Raw genomic sequence first — 27,839 nt, forward strand, 5'->3', positions numbered from 1 at the left:
GAAAATATTAAACAGCCATTTTTTATTTCCTTTGGCACACCTTCAGCATGAATTACTTCAAAAATATCAAGTAAACATTTATACAGTTAAATCAGACATTTATACAAAAATGTACAATACTCAAGACATTCATTTCCAGTTGTAAAATGCTAAAATATGTACATCTAAAAGGGACCGTCGTGTTAAAAACAGGTAAAGCAAGTCTCCACTCCTAAAACGACCAAATACAAGCAAGTTTAAGAATAGAATTTGTGTGTATAGTACGTGTGAAATGGAGTGATTTGGTAACAAACACAAGGGCTGAACAATATGTACATGCAGGAGTGTGTTCATGTATAGATCTTGTATAGGCTGCATTAAAAAGTCAAACTAGACAACACACCTTATCCCAATGTTGTTATAAATCCATGAGTGATTCATAAAAGCAAATTCCCTCCAAAACACTCCATTTCATTCAACAGTTTAACTAGTTACAGAACGGCTACAAACACAAGTTTGCAACATGTTTAGAACCTTTCTTCATCAAAACACTGAATGATGTGAACAAAACTGACAAGAAATACATCCGTTAGTATTTATACATGTGTTACAATTATTCTGAACTACAGGTCTCGGAAATGAGTTATGACTGAACTTGGGTTTCTTGTCCTGTGACACACAAGTTAGGCTCTTCTGTGCTCAAATTCAGAGAAAACTGATATCAAATGAGTCAACATTGAGGTCATTTCTCTCAGCTCCATGATGTGCTTTTGCAGGCTAGTATCTGTTTGAAGTGTTTCAGAGAAGCTTCATTTGTGTCCAGGAAGCCAGCCCTTGATGTTTCCCGCTCTGTTTGTGTTCCTGTCGGCGTCGTATAGGCCCTGTGGTCGTATTCACACGGCACACATCTGTTTCGGTTTGTTTTTTTCTCAATGATCATAGTCTCGTCTTCACAGGCTGGTCTCTGTGTACACAGTGACGGCAGGGAGCGCAGTGTTCGGGCTGAAGAGCGACTGGCGCTGGGGATGAGGTTCCTGGGCTTGTGGCTTCACGGCACTCTTGTGTTTCTCTCCGATCTCCTGCAGCAGGAGCACATTAGCATCTCGCCACTGTCTGTATTTACAAGCGCTCAGAGACGGTTCACTCAAGACCTGCTCTATGGCCTGCAGATCGGCCTCCTTCGCCTGAAATAAGACAGACACAGAATGATATGATGGATTCTTCTGAAACTATGAATACAGCTTCCAAATGTTAAAGTAAAGCTGCCATGTTTTTGTCTCATCAATACTGCCATCTAGTGTCTGTAGACTTCAAATAACGAACAAGAATTCTATTATTGCAGGAAAAAGAAAGGTTCCCTCAATGTTACTTAGTTTAGATGCGGAAAAGGCGTTTGATAGATTGGATTGGACATATTTAAAACGAACGCTGGCACACATGGGGTTTCATGACACATTTATAAGATGGATACAAATATTTGATCCTAATCCTAAATCAAGAGTTAGGGTGAACGGAGTTCAGAGTTCTTTGATCTTGGGAGGGGAACAAGACAGGGAGATGCCATTTGCTCTAAAGCATTGAACCATTGGCTGAGAGCATAAGGTGCAACCATCATATACAAGGAATAGTTGATGAGGAGGGAAATTGTCACAAGATTGCCATATTATTATTTATTGAAAATCCAATTTCTTCAATACCAGCAGTTCTAGATTGTCTAGAAGTATATGAATCCATCTCTGGATATAAAATTATTTTAACCTGATATAAAATAATTATGCATGTCAACAGAGACGTGATGTCAAACACCTGTTCTGGTTACACTGTTTCTAGCTGGTTTTAACTACCGTATGAACATATGAAGGTAGCAGTAAGGAGACAAGTTTATGTTCCTTAGCTGATTCAAGACAACAGCCTTGAAAACTACATGTTCAGCTCCATATAAACAACAATCGCGTTACCTCAACTCCTATCTCAGTATCCTTGTGCAGAACTTATGTCAACAAAGCTGAAAGCTGTAAGTGTAACTAAAGTGTTATTTATAGATAAAAATGACACAGACTAGGTTAGTAAGCATTTATCAGACTAGTCTCATGTTGCCACAGTTTTGTGTTTTTTTAAAGTATTGCAACTGGAAGAGAACACAACTTAAGATCTATGGGCAGAAATAATTGACTCGCCCCCAAGTTTCTTTATATATTATATAGTCTGATGAGTCACAATGCACTGGAGAGATTCTGTCCAATCAAACGCTTCCTAGGATGCAAACATCCCCCTCCCCTCTCAATTATAAATACCACCTGCCTCCGACTGTACATAGTGCAAAGCAGAGTGAGTCAGTGTAGCTTCCCTTGATTTCACAGCACAGGCCACAGATAATATTCTACTTTAAAGCACTATAGAGGAAGTGAAATATCTTAAACAGTTAGACAAGACTGCACTAACGAGAAGAGGACACAACTTCACAATGCACCAACATGTATTACATGCTATCCAACTACATCATGATCATAAAATCGATCACGGCTTTACTGCAGTATTAAACTTTAGAATTCAGGTTTATAGTGCATTTGCTAAATGTTTTCTGCTATTTCTCAACATAATGCATTGCAATATCAGGGTCCCAACCACTAGAATATGGCAATAACTTACTGTAACTTCTGATCACACTGCAAAAAAAATGATGTTCTTCCTCAGATTTGTTTTGTTTTCCAGTGCAAATGTCTGAAGATTCTTAAATCAAGACACATTTACTTGAGAAGCAAAATGAAATAAGAAGTCTTAATGAAGTCAAAATGAAGTGAGTTTTTGATTAAAACAAGGAAAAATACCTGCCAATGTTTGGGCTCAGAAAATCAACTTCATTAAAAAGGAAAACAAGTTTTCATCACCATTTATTCATGTTTTGGGCACAAACTCACTTAATTGTGTTCAATTTCCCAGAAAACAAGACTTCATCTCTTCATTTTGCACCTTAAGTAAATGTATCTTGATTTAAGATGTTTAGATATTTGTATTGGAAAACAAGACACAATACTGAGGAATATATAAATTTTTAGCAGTGCATGCAACATTTAATGCCATGACGTGAATTTAAGACATTTTAAGGCCATCATTTATGGAAGGGCGAACTTAGACTTTTAAGACCCGTTTAAGAAACCCTGAATATATACTTACAAAGCAACACAACATGATGAAATAAAGTCTAGTTTAATAAAGATAAATGGTACACCGGTAGATTAATTACTATTTAGATCAACTCTTTCTGGACAAACACTCAAACAGGACACTTCTGACCTTTGAATGGCCACACCAATGTCAAACTCACCTTTAAAGTGCTGTTTAAAGCTCGAATCAGGTGCAGTTTCTCATTAATGCTCTCATTTTTGCAGCGTCTGATGAAGGAGGACCTGAAGTCACGTTTGGTAGTTGGCTGCAAGGCTCCTGTGGGGGACAGCCTCACCTGCTTGAGGTGAAGATACAGCATCTCCATCTCATCAGACGGGGGGCCTGATGAAAGAATATTACAAGAGTATTTGGTTACGAACCAATTTACAGGATTAGCACACTTTATGAGCAATGAGTTTCCATGACTATTCCAGGAGTTAGCCATAACTGGATAACGATTTTTTTAAATCATAAATAAATGTTTGATTTTTGGGGGTAATTTTTAAAAGCAAATAGCAGAAAAACCTGTAGAACATGTTTTACTTGTCAAGAATCAGTATCTATACAGAGCACATCAAAAACAATCAACAGCAGCTCAAGCGATCGTGTCTCTTCATAAGACTTGGATTAAAATTGTATTAAAAATATCTTCATTTGTGTTTTGAAGATGAATGAAAATCTTATGGCTTTGGAACAAAATGAGGATGAATAACTGATGATGACAGTTTTCAGTTTGGGTGAACTATCCCTTTAAAACGTTTTTTATTTCAGACTTTTCCCATGCAACACTCTCATAAGGTTAAAAGATCTCATTCCAGCGCTCACTCACAGTCATTCCCTTTGAACTCCTGTATTTTGCGGATGGGGTCTTCCTCTGAGCTGATCTCCTGCCACGACTCACTGTCTGCACTTTGAGTCTCTGTGCGGAACGAGTCCTGACATGGAGAGGAAGAGGTGCGGGGAGGCGGGAGACAACCCTGAAACATCCACACACAAATATAACATCAATCTTTCAAAATCTCAAAGAAATTCCGTTTTTAAAAAGGAAACAAAACTTAACTTGTGTGAAAGAAATTTCTAATGCTCACCAAGACTGTATTTATTTGATAAAAAATACAGCTAAAAATGTAATATTGTGAAATATTTAAATAAAAAAATCCCATTTTAATATACATTAAAATTTCCATTTTATTAGTGCTGTCAAATGATTAATCGCGATAATCACATCCAAAATAAAAGTTTTTGTTTACATAATATTTTTATGTGTGCGGTGTATATTTATTATGTATATATAAATACACACACATACAGTATATATTTTAAAAATATTATATCTAAATGGCGCAGGCTGATGGGTTGTTAACGTAACTGATTATATTCAGAGAGTTAAACGACTTGGCACAAGCTGATTGGTTCATGCTGCATATGCAACCAATGAGCTTATTGCCTTGCATTTACATGGCTGGCTAGCATTCACTTGAGATTCCTGCAGCGCGCTTTCAGAGTTTCTCTGAAACCCTCCACCTTCCCCAGCTCCACCTGTATAGATCTGCTACGGGGTTATTTTATATGCTATTTGTGCAGCAGCAGCATGTCTTAAATACTCACGGCACCGTATCACCATATGCATTGGCAGTAGCAAGTTCCTGTACTTGCTTGCAGCAGCAGCAATAATCTACAACTACAGCAATAACCAACAGCAGCAGCAATTCAGCAGCAGCATAGCAGATCTATTCTGCCAAGACAAAATACATTAACATTGTCATATCCATCACCATGCTAAAATCTTCAGAGAGTTGTCATGATTAAAATACATTTATATATTTATATTCTTATATTTTATATTATATATAAAAATATTTAATATATAAACATAACATATTTTTTCTTAAATATATACATGCATGTGTTTGTATTTATATATACATAATAAATATACACAGTGTACACACATATATTATGTAAACAAAAACTTTTATTTTGGATGCGATTAATTGTTTGACAGCACTAATTATGATATAATATATTTTAATATATTTATTCCTGCTAAATCGGAATTTTCAGCATCATTACTCCAGGCTTCAGTGTCACATGATCCTTCAGAAATCATTTTATATGATTTGCTGCTCAAGAAACATTTCTGTTGAAAGCATTTGTTCTACTTAATATTTTTGTGGAAACTATGATCTTTTTTTGTTTCAAGATTCTTTGATGAATAGTAATTAACATTTATTTAAAAAATGGAAATCTACTGTCATTTTGGATCAATTTAATGCATCTTTGCTAAATAAAAGTATTAATTTCTTTCCACAAAAAAAAAAAAAGACGAATCAGACATATATCTGGCCAATGTATTTTCTTTTTCAAACCATTGTGTGACCCATTTTCTTATTCACCAGGTATTAATAGCACATATAAACCACAATGAATAGAAGAGTTAAATGCTGACTTAACTTATGGTTATGGGTCTGTTTAAATGAGCATGTCGGTTACTCACATGCAGAGAGCCGGGGGTCAGCTGATCCATGACCTCTGCACACATCTCAGCGGTGTCTGCTTCATCCTCATCATCACTCTCCTCACTATAGCACTCTATAGTCACACAATCACAGTCTCAATACCAGATTAATGCAGCTATTAAAGTGTCAGGTTTGGCTTTGATGAGACGTGAAGTGGACTGAAATAGACACTCTGTATTAACCGGGTTTCTGTATGCATGTGTGGTGTGAATCTTTACCTCCATCGGTTGAGTCTGTGGGCGCGGGTTCATTTGAAGCCTGGGTAAGTTTAGCCAGCCATCTAGATTAAAAAGAACATTAATTACGGTAAATCTACCCTCATCAGATCTGTGGAATAATTGTAATGGATCATCATGTGTGTATGTCTCTGCCCACACAGTTTAATAGCAGCACACCTACAGCTTTCTCTCAATGTTTTTTTCCACTCACAGGTTTATTTCAGTATGTTTCAATAAACCTTTACAGGAATGGTTTACAAAAAAAGAAATGTCATCTTTTCATCTTTTACTCACACTTGTGTTGTTCCATGGAACAAAAAGGAGATATTTTGAAGAATCTCAGGCTGCTCTTTTCCATACAAAAACATTTAAAAAGTAGTAAACACATCTGTCACGCACCATTATAGTGTTGTAGAAACTAGTCCATACAAATTATGTGGTAAACTCAGGTATTCTGAAGCCATTCAAAAGCTTTGCTAGGAAGAGTCCAACTGAAATTTAAGCCATTCACTATAAATGAGTAGTTCGCTCACACCACAGACAACTCTGTTACACTTTATATACACATTTTTGAGGCTAATTTACAATTGAAGTGTTCATGAGATTAGATAATGTACTGTATACAGACTTGTTTACACTTATTTACACATTATAATAAGAAATTCAACTTAAAATTGTATTCACATTCTACCAGCGAAAGTCCAAACTCCTATTACTAACTAGTACTAACTATTTTTAGTACTGGATGTCTGCAAAACCCTGTGTTTTCATCAAACATGCTCAATTGCGTGGTGTGCTGCAGACAGCTTTGGTCACAGTGAGGTGTCAAAGCAGCCTGCCACACTGCAATGCAAACATGTCACGTTGGGCCAAATACCGGACCCACACGCTTCACATATATGAGTAAGTGCTACATGACTAAAAAATTTTTTTTTTTTTTTTTTCATAAGTGTAGATCAGCAAGCAGTTTATCTCTGACCACATTTACAAACACAAGAAATTATTTTTGTCTTTTCACACTCACTTGTTCATGTCTTTCATGTTCTCAGCTGCAAAGTAGAGTGTCAGCATGTGGAGGTGGCATGCTTTCATTGCACTGGAAAATAAGAATGAAGTGAATGCAGATTAAAACATACACAACTCCAGCAGTTCTCAGAGACAGTATCTTTGTGGATGTGTGGTTGCATGACGTAGTGGAAGCATTACACAAAACCGAAAACGTATTCGACACCAAAGTTTGTCTCCTGTCTTATCTACATCCAATCATAACTATCAAAGTAAAGCAGAGCTACTGTATGTCTTTATGAAGGAAGTCTGTGAAAAACACAGTAGCTCAGACCACACACTTAGAGCAGACAGTTTCCTGTGTTCTGAGCGTGCATTAAGAGGGGTATAGATGACACACTTCTAGTGTGAAAAAAGAAAAAAAAATTCTGATTTACAGCCTGACAATTCACACTATTTGTTCAAAATAACAGCCAGTCAAATCAGTCAAATAACAACCTCATAACCATTTACATTCTCTGCAGAAAAGATATGAGTACTGCATATTGCATATGCATATTTTTATCTGTTGTGGGTCATTGCCTGGATGTGTTAAAGGTGTAGTATGTAATTTTATGACCTTACTAAAGCATTAAAATGCAATAATATGTTTGCAGATATTTAGGAATCATGCTAAGTTCACATACTTATTTCTCTGTAAGTCAATGTAGTTGTTCTACTTTTGAAAATATGCAATCTGTGGCAGAAAGTCTGTTTTTGATATGGTCTGTGTGATTCCACCCACTTCTAATTTACCCAATAGTACTGTACAATAGTACTTCGACACCCTGGGTTGCCAGTTGGTGGAAAACAAAGCGCATTGCAGCAATGGAAGCAAGTAAACGAACTGGGTCAGAGATCGCAACCTAAAAAAAACATTCTATCCAACCGAAAAAAAGCCTTGGCATCCATCTAAAAAACTCTATGAGCACAGGCATATTAAAAGGAGGAAAAATTTACTTATTAACTTACAGTGTAAGGCTCGTCGCCTTCCACCGTCAACTGCGCTCGTTCCTGTTGCGTGTCCTCAATCTGGCAACCCACGTGTGTGTCGAGTTTGAGGAGGAGGTGGTGGGAGAAACAATTCTCTCCAATATTTTGAATTTGGACTGCAGTACCTTTTCAACTGCTAGCTGTCGATATTACATACTGCACCTTTAAGTGTATTGCTATTATGGTGTTGTTGGTGTTCCCTCTCATAGGTTCACTTCAATGCTGCGATGACATCATCGCTATGGCAACACCTCCGGTATGACGAATGTCTGAAGCCCTTATACCATCACGCCAATTCATTGGCCAAATAGCGCTTAGCACCGCCCCCTACACGTAAGTTATATCAGCGTGCTGCGCGCTATTTCATCAGATTTAATTTCCTTCAGGAAGCGAATCATCTGTCGCCCATAGGAAAGCGTTTTTTTCGTCATGTTCTCAGCTATTTTTCCTTCAAAGAGCAGTTTACTCCTTTTCATTGGACATGATGAGCAACAGGAGATGCGTCGAGCCGTGTGACAGGATTATCGCAGGAGGAGACACTCATAACAGGTGCATGCAATGTTTGGGCCTACAACACGCTCAAGCGGCACTTAGTGGCCTTTCTGACTGTCGACACTGTGATAACCTGCGGCTAAAAGTATTGCGCTCGAGGCTCGCGGTCTTCTCTAAGAAAGTAGGCCTCGTATTTAACCCCCGCCATCCCGTTTCTGCGGTTGCCGAGGCGCCACATGAGACGGTCGCTTGGGGTAATGCATGCGAGCCGGGGCTCATGGAGAGTGAGACGACGGAGTTTTCTCCCTTCCTCTCGCTCTCTCCAGGCCATGTGCAAGTGCTCGAAGAGCGCTACGTGGAGCCCGTTGTCTTTGTCAACAATGATTTGCGGCCTACCCCGGAAGCTCGTGATGCGATGTCTTTCCATTGTGAACCGTATGACGAAGACGTGCTGTCCACAGCGGCCTCTGATTCGGAGGATTTATTGGCTGAAACGTGCAGTTCTCTCCCTCCGAGCGGACAGAAGAAACGCACCTCCCCATCTTACAGCGAACTGTTAGATGTTGTGACGCGCGCTGTGGATTAGCTGGGGTTAGAATGGGATAGCGAGCCGGCGCAAAATCAGGCCCAGTCGAAACTGGACGACCGATTTTTGTCTAGCCGCACTCCGTCTCAGCCCCGTAGGCCTCTCCCTTTCTTCCAAGACCTCCACCATGAGGTTTTGAGGTCTTGGAAACAACCTTTTTCGGCGTGTATTACCAATCCCGCTGCCACTGATTTCGCCAAGGTTTCCAAAATGGTGAAACACGGCTACGCGGCGATGCTGGCTGTAGAAGAGACTCTCGCGGCACATCTCGCGGCACATCTCGCGCCAAACTCGGCTCCGTCTTGGAAGTCACACCCCCTGTTGCCGTCCAAGCTGTGTAGGATTACATCCGCTTTGGTCGGGAAATCTTACATGGCCGCTGTGCTTCATTCTATGGGTGTACTCCAGGCTTATCAAGCAGATGTGCTTAAGGAGCTGGATGAGGGGGAAGGCCTGACCCCGGAGCCTGTTAAAGAGCCCAGGCGAGCTACGGACTTGGCGCTTAGTGCTCAAGCAGTGGGCAGGTCCATGGCAGGTTTGGTGTCAGTTGAGCGCCACCTTTGGCTCACTCTCACTGACATTAAGGAAAAGGACAGAACCTTTCTTTTGGACGCCCCCATTTTTAATGACAGTCGGTTCGGGATTCGGTCACGACTGTCGTGGAACAGTTCCGGGCAGCGAAACAGCAGTCTGCCGCGTTTCGTCAGCTCATCCCGCGCAGGGCTAGGGAAGTGGAGCGTCAGCCACCTACGGCTCGTTCACGCTCATCCTCCTTGCAATGCCCTCGCGAGGTCCAGCGGTGTGAGCCATTGCCTATGGTACCCCCTCATAAGGACTGGTCCTAGGTCTCGCCCACCTGCTCACCCACGGCAACGCAAGCGGATAGACCTGAGTTCAACGGCAAAGGCCTCTCGTTCTCAGGCTCCTAATAGCAGTTCCTGATTTCTTTGCTCGTCTTCGGAGGCCAGGCCCTCCTTTAGAGAGTCTGGACGAACCGCGCAAGCGTATTCACCTCTCTCATTGTGGCCTCCCGGCTCAGATCTTAACGGTCCCACCGCATACTGCGCCCTCGGGCAGTTTTAGGTCGAGTCCCTATGACGAGCACTTCCTCAGATACTCTGTGCGTTCCAGCCTTCAGAGTTCGAGAGAAAGCCCAAGAGTCATGCGAGCATGGCTCATTTATGACGGCCTTCAAAGCCCCCACTCTTGGGGTGGTGGGCCGGCCAGACAGGGCATTTGGATGTCTTCCTGTTATAGAGTTTCCCGCCACTCAGGTGCTTCGGGGCCCTATGCAGGAAAATCAGATGCAGATTTCATCAAGTGCGATAGCCCCACATGTACTACCTGTTTTTGCGGACGCCAGCAGCTCTCCGCAATCAGGAGATGTCTCGGCACCTGTACTTCAACTGTTGCCAAACGTAGAGCGACTAAAGCCCCTAGCAGGCTATTTGGCCACGTGGAGACGCCTGCCCAACGTCTCACAATGGGTACTATGCACCATTCGACACTGTTACACCATCCAATTTCGGAAAGGGCCACCTCCTTTCAGCAGGGTTCTTCCTACGACAGTACGTCCTGGGGAGGCCTCGATTTTGAGTCAGGCGATCGTGTCACTCCTAGAGAAAGGGGCTATAGAGGAGATATACCCCACTCAGATGGAGTCAGGCTTTTTCAGCCGGTATTTTGTTGTGCCCAAAAAAGATGGTGGTTTACGTCTGATTTTGGACTTGTGTCATTTAAATCTTGTGCTCAGAGTGAGCAAGTTCAAGATGCTAACAGTAAAGTCCATTCTGTCTCAGATCCAATCCGAAGATTGCTTTGTAACCATCGATCTAAAGGATGCATACTTTCGCATCCAGATTGTCAAGAGACACAGGACGTTCCTCAGGTTTGCTTTCGAGGGTAAAGCTTACCAATGTTGTGTTCTTCCGTTCGGACTAGCTCTGGCTCCTCGAACGTTTACAAAATGTATGGACGCAGCTCTGGCCCCGTTGCGGCTCCAAGGCGTTCGAATTTTGAACTACCTGGATGATTGGCTAATATTAGCTCGATCCCAGGATCAGGCACTGACACATCGAGACTTAGTGCTCGATCATCTGAGGAGCCTAGGATTACGGACGAACCTACAAAAGAGTGTCCTGCTGCCATGTCAGCAAACTACCTTTTTGGGGGTGGACTTGGATTCTCGCATGATGCGGGCACGCCCGTCTTCCGCAGGTGTGCAGTCATTACAGACCTGTCAAAGTCAATTAAAGACAGGGCACCTAGTCCACGTAGGCTTGCGTCTCAGACTGTTGGGTCTGATGGTGGCGGCGTCCCCTGTAGTTCAGCTGGGCCTGCTCCACATGCGGCCGTTTCAGTGGTGGGCCAAGAGCCAGATCATTTCACCTCATTGTCATCCGCTTCGCAGAATTATGGTGACACGCAGAGGTTTTCGTGCTCTAAGCCTGTGGATGAGACCCCAGTTCCTTCAAGAAGGAGTCCAGCTGGGGGCGTTTTATCCATCAAGGATGGCCAGTCTGTGGAGTCTGGACAGAGGTGCATCGTGGCTGGCACACAAATCGTTTGGAGCTGCTGGCAGTCTCACTGGCTCTCAAACAGTTCTTACCCCAGTTGAGGGGTTGTCACGTGTTAGTCAGGACGGACAACACGACGGTTGTTTCATACCTGAATCGTCAAGGAGGATTACATTCCCGCCCCCTGTGCAGGCTGGCGAGGCGTGTTCTTCTTTGGGCTCAGACAAAGTTCCTGTCGATCAGAGCAGTCCATGTCCCAGGTCGCCTGAACTTACGCTTTTCCCCCAATCCGGTTGCTCCTAGCAATTCTGTTCAGAGTACGATCAGACAGAGTGGAACATTTGCTGCTGGTGGCCCCGTAGTGGCCCACCCAGACGTGGTTCTCGGACTTAGTCAGTCTGCTAGCCGGCCCTCCTTGGGAGGTTCTCCTCAGACACGATCTGTTGACACAAGCTCGGGGCATGATTTGGCATCCTTGACCGGAATTATGGAGGTTATGGGTGTGGCCCCTGAGTGGAGTGCACTAATGTGTTCCGGTCTCTCGGCTGAGATTACCGACACTATTATTAATTCTAGGGCTCCCTCCACAAGACGCTTGTATGCTTTCAAGTGGAGACTTTTTGCCTCTTGGTGTAGACAACGCATTCTGGATCCAGTCTATTGCCCCATCGGTTCAGTGCTGGAGTTTTTTCAGAGCCGTTTTTCTGAGGGAGTGACCCCCGCCACTCTTAAGGTGTATGTGGCGGCCATATCTGCGGGGCATGCACCCGTGGGAGGCGTTTCAGTTGGTCGTCACCCCCTGGTTTCTTACCTTTGATAGCGCTTCCTTTGTCAAGTGGAGATCTGATGAAATAGTGCGCAGCACGCTGATATAGCTTACGCGTAGGGGGTGGTGCTAATCGCTATTTGGCCAATGAATTGGCGTGATGGTATAAGGGCTTCAGACAATCGTCACACCGGAGGTGTTCCCGTAGCGATCATGTCATCGCAGCATCTCGTTCCCTATTCAGGGATTCAAGGTTACATACGTAACCGAGATGTTACTGTGCAAGTAAAAAAAAAAAAAAGTTTGTCGTTGTAATCCAAATCTGAAATATATACTTCCACTCTGGAATGGCATTCCTTCTCTGATGATGTCAGTTTGACGGCTTGGGCAGAATATCCTTAACCACTCCCTCTATATAGGATACTCTGCAGAGTTGCCAGGGAGTCTTTATGCTGTTACTAGAATGTTTTGGGTGGTTGCAATGCAGTTCCTGAGGTGCTCGGAGTGCTTTTACTGATTTGTTTTACTATGGCTGCTAGTGTGCTCTGGGTGGTTTCTATGACAATGACAATGGATACTAAGGCACTGCTAGGTTTGCAGTTATGGTGTTGCTATGCAGTGGTTTCATGGTTTCAGTGCTATAGGGTGTTAAGGCTGGTTGCCATACAGTTGTAATGATGTTCTGTGTGGATGCCAAGGAGCTCGTATGAAGTTGACTGGGTGTTGCAGGTGGTTTCTTGGGGGTTGCTATGCGGTAGATATGATGTTCTGAGCAGTTTACAGGGTGTTCTATGCTGTTACTAGAGCAGTCTAGCTGGTTGCCATGCAGTTCTTAAGGTTCTTAAGTGTTTTAGTGCGTTTCTATGGCTGCTGGTATCTAGGACAATTCTAGGTGGTTTCTGAGGCACTGCTAAGTCGTTGCTACACGGATTGAGAGATCATTGCAAGTGTGTTCTGGGTGGTTGGTAGGATGTTCTGTGTGGAGCTTTTATGAATTAGTGTGGGTGTTGCATATGATTGCTAGGGTTGCTGTATGTTACCAAGTGTGAGCAACAGTTATAGCCATGCTTGCTGTAACATTCAGCACGCAGTACTTTCAGAAAAATAGATATAATGAGGCCACATGGTGCAATAGGCATGCCTGTCGTTTTTACCCACAAACAGCCAAAAATCTCTGTAAATAAGGAAGATGAACTCACAACTTCTTCTTGCATTCGGTAGCCTGTTCTATGGTGAAGTCTCTCAGGTTGATGTAGCCTTCGGCTTTCTCTGCCTGAAAGGAAACAGAGAGAACTTGTCTCTGGAAAAAGACTACTCATCTAAATTTTGGTTTAGTTTGAACAAACTCTGGTTTTTGGTTTTGAAGAAGGTGGATTGTATTTTAGCAGTGTTCAATGCCATGGTACACATTTACGGTACATAACTAATCAGGGCTGTCTTACCCAAAAGCATTGTAAGCCTGAGTACATTGCAGTGTTTCCCCTAGGTTTATGGCTTTGTAGAAACCACATGACACCCAAAAAGTTTATTTCTTCTGCTGAACAAGAAGATATTTTGGAGGTTGGTAACCAAACAGTTTCTGTTTTTTTTCATACTGTGGAAATCAATGGCTAACATTAACTGTTTGGTTTCCCACATTCTTCAAAATATCTTCTTTCTTGTTCCACAGAAGAAAGAAAATCATACAGGTTTGGAACAACTTGAGGGCGAGTAAATGATAACAGATTTTTTTTTGGGGTGAACTTTCCCTTTAAGATAGCTATGCTTTTGTGAAATGTAGCCATGATTTGGAGCAGGTTTTATTCAGGATATGAGATCGCAAACCAAAAATGGACTAATTAGCTGTGAGCAAAGTGACACTTCTCTGACACAATAAAGCCACTCCCTTGAATTTCTTGCTCCAAATTAAAGCAGCACAATTGGATTTTGCTAATTACTTATTATTTGTATTTTATACAAAATAATATATTACCTTATTTACATTATATCCTTAAAGCATTCTTAATGCTTAATGAACAAATATAATAAAATTATATTTTTAACAATTACAAATATAATTGTACAAATAATTATCATTAATTAGCATTTAATAATATTAATTAACTTTTAACTTAATATAAATACAACTAAATGCTTGAAACTATACAAAAAGTTTTTAAAAGGACTCATTTTACATGTTTTGGCTGAGCTCTTTATAATCTATATAAATTATTCACTTTAAAGTTGTTTCGCTTGCATTGACAGAAAGACATTTTCTTTCTCAAAATTCTGTGACCGCAGCAGTGGTTCTATAGCCTTGTAAATGTGTTTAAACTCATGTTTTTTCATCATTTCCTCATTTTCAGCAGAAAAGTGAAATGCAAATCAAAGTGCTCATGAGATTGGCTGTTCACTGCATACTCCGTATCAAACCCACAGGACCCAGTTGACAGAGAAAATGTATAGCATGTGCTGTGAGTCCACTGAAACGGTTTGGTTTTCTCCTCTCTAAACTCAAGAGTTTGCTCAACCAGGTTTGTGCAACAGGCTTCTGGATACTCATTTCCAACATGCGATAACAAGTGAAGACATAAACGCACATGTTCACATTTTCCGTAGCGAGGCCACACATTATCAGGGGAAAACCACGTCACTTACCATGTCCGATGTGTACCAGTAGAGCGAACATTTCTTGAGCACAAACCAAAACTTCTTCCACCTCCAGCCCAAGAGCCCTTTGCTCTCCTTCCTTTTGTACAACCAGCCCTGACAGTCGCCCTGGCCCAGGTCTTTCACCGAGACCCTTCTGCGGCTCATCACATCATCTCCTATCACAAACAAACACATGCAAATGAGGCGACAGCAGCCCTCAGCAGTGCCATTCTTACTGGGTCCTTTACTCAATAGCATCAATAGCAAAGATAACATCATGCACGTTTGCATGACACAATCAACAGGGTCATGATTCCGCTAACAAATCCAAATTTTGCTCTTTGTACATTGTGTACTTGATCATTTTACTCTTTCGGTGAGTTTAAAACATCTATACCTTGTCTTAACAATAATAGTCTATGTTAGAAACGCTTTTCGGCTTACCTTGAGACTTCTCAGCGGCAAAGTCTTTAAGAGGGTACTGAAAGCGCAAGGAAAGAGAAAACAGAAATGCTGTAAATTACGCAGTGAACTCAGCCATCAGCGCCCACAGCTCAGAGAGACAGCGCTAATAACACAGCTGCCCCTAAAGAGAGCCTTCACTTCCCCGAACCGCCACACACACGCCAGTGAGAGAGTTCAAGTACATGTACACACTAATACTGATATCCTCCCTCTCGCGCTTTACGCATTACAATTCAGAGACAGTAATATTGTAATGTAACTAATTACTTTCAAAAGACAGTAACTGGTAATATATAATGTATTACATTTTGGAAGTAACTTGCCCAACACTGTTCATGACACACCACAGGACTTGAACTGCAGAAAAGCTGATTAAAAAGGTGAAAAACTTTAAGGCCCGGTTTCACAGACAGGGCTTAGTTTAAACCAGGATTAGTCCATAGTTCAGTTAGGACATTTAAGTCGTTTTTAGAAATATGCCTTAGATAAAAACATTACTGGTGTGCATCTTGAGAACAATGAATCTAATATATTTTAAGATCAGTCAGTGCAAGTTTCTTTCAGTTAAACCAGCCCAGACATGCATTTTAGTCTGGGACTAGGCTTAAGCCTTGCCTGTGAAACCGGAGGAAGATGTAATCAGTAACGGCACTTAAAATACACTCTCCAACAACTACTTGTATAAATGTCAACCTCAAATCATGATATTTTTCCAATTAATCTCTCAAAATATGGATTTTATATTTTAAAGTCGTCATTATAGATCTTATGGTGAATGATTTATCCATGTATGTGTTTCATAAAAACAATAATAATAATTTAAATGTCATAACTGGATCTTCCGGTGAAAACGACAGACGTATGCAATCATTAAATCCCTGCTCTTGCAAGCTTGTTTTCATCTGCCTCAAGTTTTTAATTTTAAAATCCAATAAACAACTGATGGATGGAACCAAGTTTTTTTTGTTTTTTTTGATAATTCCGTTACTTTCAAATGTACGTCATAATACGAAAGAAAAAACACAATCTCATGGCAATTCATAACCATTTTACCTTCTGGCAAATTAGTGGCTTATTAATATGAATATGTGCAATCTAATTTAGGCCTATACATTTTCGTCTGATTTGGATTTGTGCATTTTTGGACGACCTGAATTTGTTTACACGGTACAAATTCATACAAAATTGCCACTCCTAAAAAAAAATAAAAAAAAGTTACATTTTCCAATGAGATCGGGTTGGAAGTAGACTTGTGCCGGTATTCGGTAATGCGATATATCACGGTAATGAATATGCACGATATTGTTATCGTGGGCACTTCTAAATACCGTGAATAATTATATATTACAAATTATTCAGAATTTTGAATGCATTTTAAGAATACTTTTCCCATAAACTGGTCAAAATGCACAACACCACTGTATGCTGGATGAAAGACCCGTGAGCACTCTGATGTAAAGCGGACGTGAAGCACATGGCGGAACATGCGAGAGACGCTCTGGATGAAAGCGCACTTTCACTCTCTGACAGCAGATGGCGCTAAACTGCAGAAATAATAACAATAATAATAATAATAATTCATTTAAATGCAGCCGTTACCCCGGAAACCCTGTAAACAAAGCAGCTGCACTACTTCCGGTTTCTGAATCGTGTTTAAATGATTTAAACAGCCATTCAGATTTGTGTATTTGCTATGATGTTCATCACAGCGCCAAATACTTAAATATTTAGACTTAATAGGCTATTTATTTTCAAACTTTTTTTTTACATTTTAATCTGGACTACAACATGCCCTAGATATTGTTTGAAAGTGTTTTGATTCTTTATTGTTCGGTCACACTTTACATTAGGGCTTCATTAGATAACATTAGTTAACATAAACTGCCAATGAAAAATTCTTCTGAACATTCATTAATCTTAGGTAATTACAATATTTAATAACACGTTGTTAAAATCGAAAGTTGCAACTGTGTTATTTAATGAGCTAACATGAACTAAGACTTGTATTTTTTAAACAAAGATTAATAACTTCTGTAGCAAATGTAGCTATTGCTCATTGTGAATGTTAATGCATTAACTAAGGTTAACTAATGAGGTCTTATTGTAAAGTGATACCTATTGGTCTTTATAGTTCTTTTGCACTTTAATCTGTGTAAAACTTTTAACTTTATACATTTTTCTGTATTGCTTTATTGCATTTAAATGTTCAGTTATTTTTGTTATAAGAAAAAAGTTATTAAACCTGTTATACTGTATTATAACAGCACTTTTGTTAAACTAAATTTCAGTATCGTGATAATACCGCATACCGTGATAAAAGCATTAGCAATTAATCGCAACATGAAAATTTGATACCGGCATATCCCTAGTTGGAAGAAAAGATCTGTCATGATCTATACTTCGGTTTCATCATCTTTGAGGTTAGCCGATGATAATGGTTCTGACCTTTGTTATTCTGAAGTTGTTATTCCGCTTGGTGTCAATTTTAAACCCTTGCTGACTTATAATGAAATTTTTTTTGTTTTCAAAACTTTTTTTTTTTTTTGTGTGAATTTTGAGAAAATATTTATTTTAATTCAGTCTAGATAACCCAAACTCTAAAACAGTACATAGTTAAAATAAACTTATTATTGAACTACTTTTCGCTTCGTGGAAGTTTCTAAAAGTAGGCTGTCAAATTTAAACAGAATTTGAATAGACAGGCAATAAACACTCGTAGAGACAGATAAACATTCAGCTGAGTATTATTTGAAAAACATCTTCAGCAGCGCTTTGGGAAATAGTGACAGCTCAATGCCTAGTTAATAGGAAGTGGTTGAAGATTATGATGCAAGCATTAGAATAAAAAAACGTTAATATCAGCTCTGAAATCATTAAATGTAGAGAAAACATCTGCAAAACTCACAACAATGATTACATTTAAATACAATGTTATGGAAGTCAGTAAAAGAACATGGTGGCTGGCTGATTATTTCAAATGTATTTTAGCAGTGTTTATTATTGTATGATATCTTGGACATTATTCACAGCCACTTTTGATCTTATAATTGAGGCACTGAGATTTTTCACTCGACTGATCAGTTTGAAGTATTTGTTTTAACTATTTGACAGAAATGCCGTTTGTTTATATGGTTGGAAAACAAATATGTCCTCAGAAAGAAAGAATAAATAAATGACATACTTGCACAAAAGTTGATTTCTGACACGAGTCAATGTAACTGTTGATCCCAAAACAGCAAGAGGAATGAAGTGAACACTTACTGCTTCTGTCCGGCTCATCTGATTCACCTCTGCTGCCTTCAGATAGGAGACCAGCACAAATATGTCCTCTACCAACTGCACAAAGAAAAACAAGTCTTTACATATTCTAATTATTATTAATAATAAAGACATACAAATGAATTGTGCTGTTTGTTTGAAGCATCTTTAACTTGTGCTACAGTTATAAGCGTCTGATCAAGAGGATACGTTTGGTTTTCACTCTTTCTTCCTGTATTATGTGTATTTTTCTTTTCTTTTCCTTACCTGTAACCAGCATGTGAAAACCTGCAGGTATTTTATTCCTCGGAAAATCACCCTAGCAGACATCCCAGACCCCGCACAAACGGTTTCAGTGTGTGTTTGTGAAGCGCCTCTGGACGCTGAGTTTGACTTGCAGGAGCCTCTAATAACGCCTTTCATTTGCATAATTGATTTAATCACTCCTTATCAGGCCTTTTGCAGTTAACTTTTAGTCATTATACTGAAATCTTTTTCTGTCATTATATTCAAGTGTAGTCTGACGGTTTGCTTGAGGACTTGGTAGAGCTGCTTGTGTGTGTTGTTGTCAGATAAATTTCCTTGCGCTTCAGTTGCCATGCCGACCACTGCGCGGCACTGTTGCATTGCACAGAAGATGACTTTAAAAACTTTTTGGACCATGCTATGCTTTGGGATACATTTATAATTTCCTTTACTATTCATGTAATTCTCATGATATGCTACACAGGAGTTGATGTAAGGTAAATGCCTAAAACGGCAATTAACAAGACAGGGGTACAAAAAATGGGCGGGACTTTGTGTCATGGCATAGATTACCAATAAATTAATGAATGAATGAATGCATAAATGTGTGTATGCTTTTATTTTGTGCCTCGTTTATGTAGAAATCGTTGGATTATTATATTTTAAAGTGCCATGTTTTCATTTATATTTAGCGTCGAAAATTTATTAATTTTGATATGCAAATATCTCCAATAAATCAGATTTCAGTGCGATATTTTTTTATTATTTTTTTTCTATGGCCATCCACACGAAGCCAGAGCTTTCCCTATCCGATCCTCTTTTTTTTTTCTTCGTTCTAAAAAAAAAATCCCGTAAACACGGCGTAGCCTAATCTCAATAAATATTTGCGTACACACGAAACCACTGAAACCGACTCAAAACGATGTAGTATACATGCCACACCAGTATGTGTCGCTGTAATTCTGCCACAGAGATACACTAAAAACGGAGAAGAAGACTTGGAGCCAGTGTTGCCATACGTACGATAATTATCGTATCTGTACGATAATTTTGACATCTGTACGATGTACGATCAATAATTTAAAAAATCCCATAATGTATGATAATTTCAGAATTTCACCTGAAAAACCTCAGAGTGTGTTAAGAATTCAGGAGGGTGCCCTGTTTTTAAGCCAATGAGAGCACTATCTTGCGGTCCATGACGGCAAGAACCCCCTCAACATCTGGCAACACGCAGGCTTCCTATGACAGAGACTCACAGGTGGAGTTATTTATCTAGTGTTTTATCTATTGTGGTAATTTGCAGGTTGTGTCAAAAAGTTGTTGGTCTAGATAAATAGCTGTATTCTGTACGTTTGACTCATGTACGATAATTTTCTTCCAAATACGATAATTTTGAGCTTCTGGTATGATACTTGGACATTTCCAATCTGGCAACACTGCTTGGAGCATGCGCATAAACCTTGCGCGCTGTATACAAAATTTTTGCTTTAGTCATTTTTTATTTTTCTTTAGTAAAGCTAATAGGCTCAGTAGCTTCTGCAGCACAAACACATCAGTCTGGACGAAACGCCGATACGATACAAAATCTTTACGTATACAGCTAAATGCTTCTCCGTGTGGACGGGCTCTAAGGCAGGGGTCACACTGGAGGGCCGGTGTCCTGCAGAGTTCAGCTCCAACCCCATTCAAACACACCTGAAGCAGCTAATCAAGCTCTTACTAGGTATACTTGAAACTTCCAGGCAGGTGTGTTGAGGCAAGTTGGAGCTAAACTCTGCAGGACACCGGCCCTCCAGGACCGAGTTTGGTGACCCCTGGTCTGTGGACTCAACGGTTCGTTTTCCAAGAATCCATGGTATGAGATGATTTTTCCATTTATAGCATTCTTTATTAATATTATCTGACAACATAAACGAGTATCAAGTAGTATCCTATCTTGCTTAAAACTAATGACTTGCTCTAGTGTTACAGTGGGTGGTTTTAAGACTCAAGAGTGCTCTTGTTTATAACAGTTTGTTTGCATTTGAAATGATTCACACATGAATAACACTCACAACAGAAGACCATTTATGATCTAAGACAGTCTGTAATTTGCACTGAAATGTGAGTTAATAAAGTAAGAAAGATTTCTGACTTTATTATTGTGCTACTGTAGCACAATTCAAGTCTTTTGAAAGCAGACACTTATATTCATACTGTGATATGGCAAAATGTACTCACCGGGGTTCTGTGTCATTCAGAGTTGAATTTAGAATGCCTTTTAAATTCTATTTCATTTTCTGAATTTGAATCGAGGTTGCAAATGGGATGCAGAATTGTAATTTTAATACGAATTTGAGGAAGTGGATTTAAAATGGAATGAATAGAATAACTGCTATAGGCGTAATAATTCATCAAAATGTCAAATAAAAAAAATTAAGTATAGCTTACATATATACACAGTACTATTCAAAAGTTCGGGGTCAGTTAGATGTTTTTAATGTGTTTGAAAGAAGTCACTTATGCTCGTCAAGGCTGCATTTATTTGATCAAAAATAAAAGTAGCATCTACACTGCAAAAAATGCTTTTCTTACTTAAGTTTTTTTGTCTTGTTTTCAGCCAAAATATCGAAATATTCTTAAATCAAGAAGGATTTTCTAGACAAGTACAAATTATTGTCTTGTTTTCAGAAATAACAAGTCAAAATTAAGTGAGTTTTCGCTTAGAACAAGCAAAATAATCTTATTTCAAACAGAAAACAAGATTATTTTGCTTACCCCATTGGCAGATTATTTTGCTTGTTTCAGGCAAAAACTCACTTAATTTTGACATGTTTTTTCTGAAAACAAGACGATATTTTTTACTTTTCTAGAAAATCCTTCTTGATTTAAGAATTTTTTGATATTTTGGCTGGAAACAAGATAAAAAATCTAAGTAAGAAAAGCATTTTTTGCAGTGTATACCTATTTTCTGTTTTAATATATTTAAAATGTAATTTAAAACTGAATTTTCAGCAGCTTTTTCTGCAGTCTTTGGTGTCACATGATGCTTTTAAAAGTCATTCTAATATGCTGATTTGATGCTCAAAACATTTACTATTATTATCAGTTGAAAATGGTTGCTTAATATTTTTGTGAAAATAGTATTATTTTTAGGATTCTTTAATGAAAAAAAACTTAAAACGAACTGCATTTATTTGAAATAGAAATCTGTTTTGTCACTTTTGATCAGTTAAATGAATTCTTACTGAATATAAATTTATTTAAAAAACATTTTACTGACTTCAATATAGTGCTGTTAATTTGATAGCGGTGAATTTAGTTTTAAGAAATATGTCTAATCAGAATAAAGTATATTATACTAATCAGCCATAATTAGTCAAAATTGTCTTGGACCATTGAAATTTCATTAGATTGCATTTCAGTAAATTCCACTTCCTGTCATTCCAATTCAAATCCATTTCTACTTCCTGCGGGGAGTGACCAAATTGATTCAAATGCACACTCATGTATTAAAAGGGAGCCAGAAATGTTAAATTCTGAAAATTTCCCAACCCTGAATCATACATTTTGAATTCCACAAGAACTTCCTTGCCTTATAGACACGTCAGTGTGCACATTTATTTCAAAAGGGATGCTCTGATTAAAAAAATAAAAATTATAAAAATTTCCTATACAATATCTTTTCTTTTTCTCGTTTCAGAGATGACATAGCTTTAACTGACATAAGGCATATGTTTAAAAAAAAAAATCTATTTAGCAAGTGGGAAATATGCTGAACGTGTATCTATAATATATGCACAAATTGAATAACTTATTGATAACACAGTTCCAAGTGAAAATCCTTTTAAAGACCTGATTTATCAGAGAAAGAGTTTTCAGTAGTGTCCTTAATGCTGATGAAACCTTAAATAAAGTAACAGGCATTACACTGAGGATGTCTTTAATACTGAATCTCAATAGATCCTCGTTTCAGATCCTGTGGAACATTCCGGATTTGAAGTGATAATACTGCACACGGATAGCAGACAACCAGCAGCAGCGCATTCAGTGTGTGAGCAGCTTGAGTCGGGCGATCCAGCTGCTGAACAGTGAGGGTTCTGAGGGGGGTCTCTTGGAAGATTTGGCTGCAGGCTTCCGAGCCACGGCTTCCTGGTAGGGTATGGTGGAGCTGTTGTGTAGGTCTGCGTTGATAAAACACTGGCTGCCGCGGATGTGGTCGACCCCTCGGACGAGTTGGCGTTCTGCTGTGGGGCGGTAGGGCAGCGGGTAACAGGGCGACTCTTCTGAGATGGTGGGGATCTGTTCGTTACTCAGATACCTGTGCAAGACCTCATCACCTGAGAACAGACAAGACACATCGTGTAAGGATGAGAGCTATTTACCAGAAGTGAAAACCATTGACCGCATTCTCAAACCGTTCAAGGACTCTGAGGGCAAAGACAAAATGGCAAAAGCTTTGGCAAAATTGCAAGCTTCATTCTGATTGGCTGACTTCAATTGTTTTTGTTAGTTTGTTAGGAACTAAAGTCATTTTTATAATGTGAGAGCTGTATATTCTGCTTTCATAGCTCAATGTAACTATTGCCATTTTTCAACCCTGTGGACAAAAAAATATCTTCAAACTTTTCATTCTTGCACTAGTTAATTTAATTTGTCCACTAACAATGTCCAACAGTGCACATACATGCATAACATACATGCATAACAATTTTTTTTCATAGGCATGTTTAAGTGTAATTTTCAGTACATCTGAAATGATGTATAGTGTTCAGCAGAACTCTGTGATGGACAACTTTGACACTTTTCCATAATTTTACAAAATTAAAGCTTTTGGAAAGAACACAAACACATCACAAATTATATTTATATTGATTATCGCTTGTTTTCTTCTTCTTTCAACTCAAGCACAGTTTATTCTCACACTGTTGTCTTCCTCGATAAAAAATTTTCAGTGCATTGGAAATGACACCACAAATGTGGGATAGTCACAATTTTGGGGGGAAAACACACAATAAATAATAAAAGGATTACTATCACTCTTTTACAAAATAATTTTTTTTAGAAAAAAACAAACAAACATCCAAGTCACTTTAAGTGTAATCTTCATTAGACATCTGTTATTTTTAATTAAATCTAGCAGAAGAAACCCCCAGATATGTCCATCAAATAATCAAAACTTACTCCTTTACTCCTGCTCATACTTTGGCACACATTTACTTTACTGTCTTATAAGTGCATATGGTGCCATTGATTTCAGATTTAAGTTTCGGACACATTTACCGTTGTTTGGCAAATTTTCATGGGTGCAATCCAGTCATGTTTAATAGTAATCCATGCAATAAGTAAATTTGAAGATTTTTCCAGACAGATTTCCAACAAAATGCTGCTTGTTTTGAAAGTAACTTTTATGTGAGCTGCGCTTCATACTTCGCTATGCTTAATAGAGTTTTTGCCTGCGATATTCCGTTCGAATTTTGCTAATATGACAAGAGAAGAAATTGTTGAATAAAGTTGTTATTTTTGTTTTCTTTGCGCACAAAAAAGTATTCTCGTAGCTTCATAACATTACGGTTGAACCACTGATGTCACATGGACTATTTTAACAATGTCCTTACTATCTTTCTGGGCCTTGAATGCATCAGTTGCATTGCTGTCTATGTAGGGTCAGAAAGCTCTCGGATTTCACCAAAAATATCTTAATATGTGTTCCGAAGATGAATGAAGGTCTTACAGGTTTGGAATGGCACGAGGGTGAGTAATTAATGACAGAATTTTCATTTTTGGGTGAACTAAGTTACAATGTGACAATAAGTTACACAGTGGAATTTATGCTCAAAAGTCTGCCTCTGCCAGACTACGGACTAAGCAACAATGTAAAAAAAATTCATGATGCAACATGATAACTAGCCATTGACTAGCTATGATAACAGGCATTCTTCAGTAGTAACAAGAAAACAACTCTGCATGTGTTTATAGTCTGCAAAAACATTGCACATATTTACTGATGAACTATGGGTATACAGAGATTACCCCTTGAGCTACTGACAAACAGACAAAAATGCAATGCATAGTGTTATCTGACCGTTGTCTGCTCCTGCCCATGTAATTGGGCTTGTGAAATGTTTACGCTGACAGCTGGATACTAACTCCCTTCAGCGGTAGTTTAAACACAGACAGGTGTTGCGCTTACCTTTCCTTCCAAGAGCCCAGGGTCTGGAGGAGGAGTCCGACACTCCCAGGCAAGTGTCTACCGGCATGGACATGGGACGCGGCTTCCCTAAAGCACATGCACAATGAAAGAATCAGTCTAATTGAGTCCTTGCTTGAGCCATGCTGGCTAAGACTTTTATTTAAAGGCTCAGAGTGAAAAGAAAGCAGACGTCATGGAACCAAATGAGTCTCCTCTTTTATTTCTGTGCAGGTTTTATTTGATTTTGTTTTGAAGCTTTGTTCACAATGCACACAAATGCCACATAGTTCACTAAAGGATTGCGCTTTATTTAAAAAAAAAATTTAAAATTTTTTTTTTGCTGTACAGACTACAAACAACTAAACAGATCAGAGTTTCATTACGCTTCAGAGAGCTTTATTTAAAACTTAACATGTTAAAATTATAAAATGGAATGTTTCTTTAATGTTTGCATAACAAAAAAAAAACATTTAAAAATCTTGACATTTTGAATGATCAGAGAGCATTCGGAAATAACATTTTCATAACTTAATTGGAACATTAGCAATACGTTCTTAGAACATACTTTTGTTAGGTGGGTAGTCATTTGATTTTCATGAACAACTTGCTTCATTTTAGAACAGAATGTAAGGTAACTTGCAGTTCATGTTGATTCAGTAATGGCTCTGACTGATTCAGTGAGTTTATTCATTCAGTGGATTCATCAGACTCATTCAAACCTTATGATTTTTACTTTTTTTGTCATAAGAGTAACTTGAAGTGGACTAGTCATCCTGAAAGTTTCAATAGGAATACATTTTCTTGCAATTATATGTGTGGTTTGCATCAGGTTTTATGAGTTGTTTTTTTTTTTTTTGGCTGTACAGACTACAAACAACTAAACAGATCAGAGTTTCATTACGCCAAAAATAAAAACGAACAAATTTTGCCGTCTGTCTGCAGAAAGTCGTAACAATCACATGTGTTATCAGTGAAGCTACTTTGGTGATGTTACAAAATAAAGTCACATAGGTTGAACAGGTACTGACCTCTAGATGGGGTCCGCTGTCTCAGTCGTGCTTGTGGGACTCCGACCTCAGGTGGGTTTATGCTAAGTTTGCTGTTGTAGTCGCTGATATTTGAACGCCGTCTACTAACTAAATCCAGAGATGAGTTGGGCGACTCTGAACCTTTTGGTCTCATCTTCACGCCTGCGTGTTCACTCGTCTCTGCATCTCTACAGACATACAGAGATAAAGCAACATTAACAGACCAAGTTAAAGGGAAAGTGGAAAGTTTGTATTTACAAGTTGGGAAGTCGAAATTACGACGTCAGGTGTGTTCAAGTAACTTTGGCCAGATCAAGATGGTGATGTACCTGTTCTACAAATAATTCAGAAAAGATTTCTACAGCCCTACTTCTACAAAATGATGAATAAAGAATGTGCATCAGGAGTGTTTTTGCTTTTTAATCAATTTATGAAGGTGCTGTAAATTGAATCGTTATTGTATATATTCTATCGTAGTTGTCGAAGTGCCGAGTGTTGCATACGCATCAAAACTGAAGTATGTTTTGAGCTAAGTTTGCATAATTTGTAATGTACTGCAAGGCAGCTCACTATGTTTTGCAACAGAGCCACAGACTAATTGATTTAATATGATGGAGATACATTATCAGAGAAACTGATACTGACCGTGGGCTGTATGGCATGGAAGGAGGAGGAGGAATATAGAGATCTAAAATTGCAGGTTTCTCCGGACGCTTGATTTGCACAGGATTTCTGGATGACTGGGTGGCAGGCACATACGATGGGATCTAAAACAAACAAATGATTATATGCGGTATATTTACATATGATAGCCGTGAAAAAAAAAACCTTGCTAAATTTCATCTTATATCTTTTAAATGAAATCATCACAGAGCTTTTGGATCATAGATCTTTGATAGACCATAGACCAAATTACTACAATAAGACACTTTGTACTGAAGTATTTTTTTTCTTCTCAGGGACCAGCTTTATTTTGTAAGACATGGCAATTTTTGTTGAATGCAGACTTTCTTTAAGCCTTTAGTCATAGATTTTGCTAGAGCAAGAGTGGACTTACTGTACTGTACTGGTCTACTTTTGTAGAAAGAACCAATAATAGTCTTTATACTCAGTAAGTTCCTGTATGGATTATGTGAATTGCATAAACAGATATTAAGAAGGACATTTGTTGGCAAGCAGGGCTTTCATTCATTGAAAGGTAATGAAAGGAAATGTGAGTGGTGCTTGTCTGTGCAAAACTCACCGCCATAATGCTTGTGCGTTATGGATAATTGCTAATAGGGTATGTTTGTCCAATTTTAGTCCAATTGCTTTTAAGAATACAATAAGCAGCCTGATTTGAAGTAGCATTCATGTTCATACCACAAATCAAAGTGCCTCTTTATCATTGATTTTTTTTTACATTTAAAATGTTTTTGGTTTTTTTTATTGAAGGAAAATCGTTTTCTTCAGCTGTAGTCTACAGTCTGACCTTTAAAATTATAGCGAGGTGTTTGGGAGAGTCCATATGGACTAATATTAGCTACAGTATTTCTAAAATCAATGGTTGTGTGACATTTGGACCGGGAGTTTAATCAGGTGGAAACACACATCCTGATGGGAAATCTTAACTGCTGTTAATCAGCATAAGTCAGCTGTGGATGACGTGTGACATCAACATGCATTTTCAAAGGCAAGTTAACGTGTGTGTGTGTGTGTGTGTGTGTGTGTGGAGGGGAAGAAATGTTGCATTGTTTTAGTTCTGCAACACCCATGCAA

The 27,839-nt window shown here is 38.9% G+C and overlaps 2 protein-coding genes across 3 annotated transcripts in view; both read right to left on the minus strand.

The window, feature by feature from the left end:
* On the minus strand, positions 1–27,789 carry LOC107742204 (interactor protein for cytohesin exchange factors 1-like). 2 transcript variants are annotated; one of them, XM_016555100.1, is made up of 12 exons: positions 27,776–27,789; positions 18,900–18,995; positions 18,636–18,710; positions 15,354–15,390; positions 14,916–15,085; positions 13,478–13,551; positions 6,906–6,977; positions 5,882–5,943; positions 5,642–5,736; positions 3,974–4,121; positions 3,305–3,486; positions 1–1,163 (listed from the first exon to the last, which is right to left on the minus strand). In XM_016555100.1, exons 2-12 carry the CDS (start codon positions 18,960–18,962, stop codon positions 930–932), a joined length of 1,212 nt encoding a protein of 403 aa, XP_016410586.1. In that variant the 5' UTR covers positions 18,963–18,995; positions 27,776–27,789; the 3' UTR covers positions 1–929. The 2 variants fall into 2 exon arrangements, with proteins under 2 accessions (XP_016410586.1, XP_016410585.1); XM_016555099.1 differs by lacking the exon at positions 27,776–27,789 and having other exon boundaries at positions 18,900–19,233.
* Positions 22,666–27,839, minus strand: part of LOC107742203 (connector enhancer of kinase suppressor of ras 3-like) — a 34,750-nt gene continuing 29,576 nt past the window's right edge. Inside the window, exons 10-13 of the mRNA XM_016555098.1 lie at positions 26,727–26,848; positions 26,082–26,269; positions 25,054–25,140; positions 22,666–23,200 (exon numbers count right to left, since the gene is read on the minus strand). Coding sequence (XP_016410584.1) covers positions 22,908–23,200; positions 25,054–25,140; positions 26,082–26,269; positions 26,727–26,848 — 690 coding nt within the window. The 3' untranslated portion in view covers positions 22,666–22,907. The remainder of the gene's footprint in view (positions 23,201–25,053; positions 25,141–26,081; positions 26,270–26,726; positions 26,849–27,839) is intronic.

This window comes from Sinocyclocheilus rhinocerous, unplaced genomic scaffold (assembly GCF_001515625.1).
Source record: "Sinocyclocheilus rhinocerous isolate Xijiao unplaced genomic scaffold, SAMN03320098_v1.1 scaffold2752, whole genome shotgun sequence".
NCBI lineage: Eukaryota > Metazoa > Chordata > Actinopteri > Cypriniformes > Cyprinidae > Sinocyclocheilus > Sinocyclocheilus rhinocerous.

Coding starts and splice junctions, on each gene's coding strand:
- LOC107742204 (XM_016555099.1), bottom strand. CDS start 19,061: ATGCAAATGAAAGGCGTTATTAGAGGCTCCTGCAAGTCAAACTCAGCG. Junction 5,944..6,905: donor AACATGAAAGACATGAACAA/GTGAGTGTGAAA, acceptor TTTTTAATCTAG/ATGGCTGGCTAAACTTACCC. Junction 1,164..3,304: donor CTTTAAACAGCACTTTAAAG/GTGAGTTTGACA, acceptor GTCTTATTTCAG/GCGAAGGAGGCCGATCTGCA.